General features: G+C 24.9%; 2 protein-coding genes across 2 annotated transcripts in view; both read right to left on the reverse strand.

Moving 5' to 3' along the window:
• The window catches only part of LOC107621190 (B3 domain-containing transcription factor VRN1-like), a 3,280-nt gene extending 662 nt beyond the window's left edge, over nucleotides 1-2,618 (reverse strand). The window contains exons 1-5 of the mRNA XM_016323224.2: nucleotides 2,375-2,618; nucleotides 1,681-2,125; nucleotides 1,318-1,440; nucleotides 837-994; nucleotides 74-365 (exon numbers count right to left, since the gene is read on the reverse strand). Coding sequence (XP_016178710.2) covers nucleotides 74-365; nucleotides 837-994; nucleotides 1,318-1,440; nucleotides 1,681-2,125; nucleotides 2,375-2,476 — 1,120 coding nt within the window. The 5' untranslated portion in view covers nucleotides 2,477-2,618. The remainder of the gene's footprint in view (nucleotides 1-73; nucleotides 366-836; nucleotides 995-1,317; nucleotides 1,441-1,680; nucleotides 2,126-2,374) is intronic.
• Nucleotides 3,656-5,297, reverse strand: part of LOC110267705 (B3 domain-containing transcription factor VRN1-like) — a 2,946-nt gene continuing 1,304 nt past the window's right edge. The window contains exons 4-7 of the mRNA XM_021113514.1: nucleotides 4,910-5,201; nucleotides 4,568-4,660; nucleotides 4,101-4,192; nucleotides 3,656-4,041 (exon numbers count right to left, since the gene is read on the reverse strand). Of these exons, the coding sequence (XP_020969173.1) occupies nucleotides 3,805-4,041; nucleotides 4,101-4,192; nucleotides 4,568-4,660; nucleotides 4,910-5,201 (714 nt within the window). The 3' untranslated portion in view covers nucleotides 3,656-3,804. The remainder of the gene's footprint in view (nucleotides 4,042-4,100; nucleotides 4,193-4,567; nucleotides 4,661-4,909; nucleotides 5,202-5,297) is intronic.

Raw genomic sequence — 5,297 nt, forward strand, 5'->3', positions numbered from 1 at the left:
ATTTTATTAATTAATAATGATAAAAAATAAATAAATAAATTAATTAATTAATTAATTATTTAAAAGTTAGAACCTTGGAATTGATGAGGATAAGATGATGATGATTCTTGTCTGACTCGGATGATGTAAATTTTGAAGGAATGGGGTTCAACTTTCGTCATCATTTCGAATACACAAACATCACCAACTTCTAACCCATTTTCTTCTCTAAATTTGTGCCATTCACCATAGATACTTGTTCTGTTCTGAGAATCATTGTAACTGTATTTGATGCTCCATTTCATGTCTTCATTATCACTAACCCAAATTGTGCCACTTCCTTTTAATCTATATAAATATTGTTCCGAAAATGAACTTGGTATTTGCTGCATGATGCAAATTAAATCATTCATGGTTATTAAAATTAAAAATAAAATAAAATTAATCCACAACTGTAAATAAATTTAATTATTTTTATATTTTGGATTTGGTTATTCTATTTAGTTAAAAAAATAAATAGAACATGGACTGAAGTAGTATATAATTTTTAATATAAACATAACATTTTAGTATTCTATTTCAACAATATATAAAGAAAATGCATGACTTGACCCCAATTAATAACTTTCTTTTGTTATTTTAAAAATTGATTAATAATAACAAATAATAAAACTACACTCTGTACATCAATTAAAAATATAACAATATTAAACTGAAAATATAAAAGCACAAAAAATAAAACATGTATTTTTGTGAGTGTGAACTGTGAAAAAACTTATTTTTATTAATAGAAAATAAACTCTAGAAAATATAGAATCAAGTTAATGAATGTGAATGTTTTTTTTTTTTTTAATTACCAGGATCCCGTAATCAACATATGAACGCCTCAAATCACGAACAAAAGAAGGATTTTTCAGCTTTGAAGAGATGGCTTCAGCCCTCTCCAGTGCCTTCCTCCGGTGATCACCACATTTCATATTTCTCCTCACTTTTTTGAGCATGCTTTTACTTGTTCCTGTAAATTCAAATAATTATTTAAACTATTTTATTTTCAGCATTTATAAGGTATTCCCTTCAATCCTAACGAGTTATATATATATAGGCTAGTTATATTGATTTATTTAGTTAACATAACCAATTATATATTATGAAGCAGATAAATATAAAACTTTATCATGATACATAAAAAAATACTTTTGATAGATATTCTTCACTATAAGGTATATTGATTCTATTATGACTTTTGAATTTCTTCAGCTTTGTTTCGAAATATGAGCTGAATAATGAAATAAAAAATATAAAATAAAAAGAGTTGAAGTTAGATTTTAATTCAATTACCTTCTGTTTTGGTTCTCTTTTTCATCAAGAGTGGTTTAGAGTGCCTTTCTTCATCATCATCATCATCAATTACAATATAGTCATGATTTTCATGAACTTCTTTGAGCATGCTTTTACAAGTTCCTATAAATTCAATAATCAAACTATTTTATTTTTCACATTTATAAGATAATAGAATCTAATTTTAATTAATGCATTCTCAAAAAAAAAAAAGTAATTTCTTTTTACATTAATAATATGAATGGTTATATGAAAAAACAAATATAATTTTTATACTGTAGTGCTACTGTAGTGCATGCATTAAAATTGAACTTTATGTATATATAATTTATGTATGAAAAAGATTCATGTAACTCTGTTTACCTTCTTTGCTTCTGTTGTTGAATTGTTCTGGCTCTTCAGCAATAATCTCAATAGAGTCATCATCATCATCATCATCATCATCATTGAATTGTTCTGGCTCTTCAGCAATAATCTCAATAGAGTCATCATCATCGTGATTTTCATTTGCACCTTGATGGTGATCATCATTATAGAAATTTCTCACATTTGAGTAATCAATTTCTAAAGTATTCGGATGAAACACTATGAGTTCAAATTTCGATTTTCCATTATATTTAAAAGTCACAAAATATTCATGTTTTAATCCTAACAATTCCACAACTCTTCTCCACCCTTCATTTAACCAAACACTATTATTTTTCTTCATGATCCATTTTATTTCTATTCTATGTCCAGTTGGTAGCTCCAATAATATAGGATTTGACAATCCTTTCCAATTTTTCTCTACAAAACTTGGTGGTATCTCCTGAAATAATAAGCAATATATAATAAATTAAATATTAAAACTAACAAAAAAAATTATATATACATTATTATTTAGTAATTTCTCGACATAAGTTTATGATTTTACAATGAATAGGAATGCATCAAATTTAAATAGACATGAGTGATGATATTATTTTTTGTCAACGAATTGTTAAATAAATTTTATATGAAAGGGGAATAATAAAAAAATAAAAATAATAATAAAATAATAATAATAATTAATACGAACCAATTCATGAAGTGATGACGGTTTCTTCCATTTTGGCTGGTTTTTCCTCAGTTGGTTGGGATCAATAAGAACCTTAAAAAACATGTTATTATAGAAGGCCATATTTGTTTGTCGCGAAGAAGAAGAAAAAGAAAGAAGAAAACGGGTGATGAAAATTAGGGAATTGAATCAATTTCATAGGTCATAGCAAGTTATAAATAAATTTTAAGAAGAGTATAGAGTACGTTATAACTCATGGAGGAGAAATGCATTCTAGAAGATTTTGGACGTTCATAAAAATATTTTTTTTAAATTAAAACAATAAAGAAGTTTTTTAAAAATTAAAAAATAACTGAAAGATAACATAAATTCATTTTGACAAAATATTGGAACATTTACTCTTTGGCAGCATATTTTGCCAGTCATGTTAGCTTTTAAGATGACAAAGTTTTTAATATGTTAAAAATTTAAAAGACTTGAAATTTTAAAATACAAATTAAGTTCCATGCCACTAATCACTGCATAATTATATAGGTAACATGAGAATAGAACGATAAAATTTATGATAAAAAAAAATTTTAATGTTGGCAATGCGTTTTTTTATAGGTACATACTTTCGATATATTGACTAATTTATGCACGTCGATGTGATTAAAAAATAAACGAATAAAAAAATATTATGTAGATTATATTTATTTTTTATTTATTGTTTAAAAAGCATAATAGTATCACTTTGATATAAATTAATAAAATTAGATCTTCTGAATTTTAAATTTCACTTTATCTATAAAGTGTGATCTCTCACTATTTATTTTATAAGTGAAATAAAAAAAAAATTCAAAAATAAGATATCATACTTTATTCTTTTAAGTGAAAATTCAAAATTTAAAATATCTAAATTCTAAAATTTTGATACTTCAATAATTATCTTCATGAAATAATTAAAATAACAAAAAAATTTAATTGAATTAAAATCAAACATAATAGTAGAGATGGGTTAATTATTTATGACACGTAATTTTTTATTTTGTGAGATTCAAAACAAAATTAAATTTAAAAAATAGAATTAGAGATAGATGGGTTAATTTTTTACGCATAGATAATTTTAATGTAAAATACAATAATATTTAACTATTTTAATATTTACATTATTATAATAATAGTATAAAATATTACTGACGTTTTATAATAACAATTTTAATTATTTTATTTAATAATAGAGGACACAATAGATTAACATTAATTAGTGACTTCTTGAAAGTAGAAAGCTGACACTTAAATACTTAATTACAACAAAAATAAAAATGAAAAGAAATAGTCAATATATATGAAATGAAATACCAAGATTCTCCATACAATCCATTTGATAATTACTACAAAATACAAAAGATTCTCCCCATGACTTAAAATATATAAAGACAACATTAACAAGATCTCATGATTTTTCATTTTCATGAGCGATGCTCCTTAAAAATGGAAACATGGAACACTAAATTTTTACGGTCACTCAGTTTAAATCGACAAATGTCTCCAACAACTAATTTGCATTCTGTTGCAAACTGGATCCAACCTTTGCTAAACGATCCACCATTCACCACTTTCACAATCCACGATTCTTGTCCATATTTAAGTGTCACATTTTTCCCAAGACATATTTCATTCCTGCGAATAAATTTCTTTGGTATGGGCTGCAAAAAAATGTCTTCAATTAATTTTTATTTATATAAATACTAAATNNGCTACGTACTACGAATACTGATGAAGTGAATTGCTTTAATTTAGATTTTGATATTCGAAGCTCGAATTTATTATAACTCTGCCTATTGGGACTTTCAGATTCTGCGCAGGAAAAAGAAAAGAAATTAGATTTTGTAACTCAGAAGATGAAGTATACATTCGTGGTTAATTTTTTTTTATATATTGAAAAAATCTTGGTGTAATACTCAATTATTAGATTTTACGGTGTTTTTTAGAATTGTAGAAACAATACGTCTCCTTAGATTGACAATATGTTTGGGGCGTATTGTCAATCCAAGGAGACGTATTGTACTATTTTCACAATTCTAAAAAATACCATAAAATGTAATAATTAAGTATTATACTAAAATTATACTAATATGTAAAAAAATAAACGTACATACGTAACCAAAATAAAATAAATTGCAGAATAATATATTTGAAAAAAATAACAAAAAGAAAAGAAAGAAAGAATACTCTGAAGCACGTGACACTGTGGAGATCTTCCTGAAACCCTATTGTTTCTTTTTCTCTTTCTAATAACTTTATCATTATCTTTTTGTTGATCAGCTTCATATACCACAAGGAAAACAATGAATGAATCATCAAAGGAAGAAAAATAGGAAATATTTAAAAATAATAATAAAGGGACATTATATTAATTATTTTTATAAGCAANNNGTATATATTTTATATAAATCGAAAATTTTTGAAATAAAATAAAATTTAAAGTATTTTTAAAATTTTTAATAAATTTTAAAAAACAAAAATTATACTTTATCTAAAAATAAATAAATTAATTAAAATTAAAGTTAGAACCTTGAAATTGATGAGGAGGAGTTGGTGGTGGTTGTTGTGTGACTGGAATGATGTGAATTTTGAAGGAATGGGGGTTGACTTGAGTCATCATTTCAAAGACACAAACATCACCAACTTGTAGCTTATTTTCCTTGCAAAATTTGTTCCAACCACCATGGATTGTAGTTCGTTTTCTAATATTAGAAAAATTGTAATTAATGGACCAATTCGAGTCTTCATCGTCACTAACCCAAATCGTGCCACTTCCTTTTAATCCATTTAAGTATTGTCTGGAAAATGAAGATGGTATATGCTGTGTGTTCCAAATGCAATTCACTCGTTAATCAATTATTACGTATAAAAAACATATTTAGTATTTTATAAAATTTTTATTATGTAACTGTGAACT

This window comes from Arachis ipaensis, chromosome B10, assembly GCF_000816755.2.
Source record: "Arachis ipaensis cultivar K30076 chromosome B10, Araip1.1, whole genome shotgun sequence".
In the NCBI taxonomy this organism is placed as follows: Eukaryota; Viridiplantae; Streptophyta; class Magnoliopsida; order Fabales; family Fabaceae; genus Arachis; species Arachis ipaensis.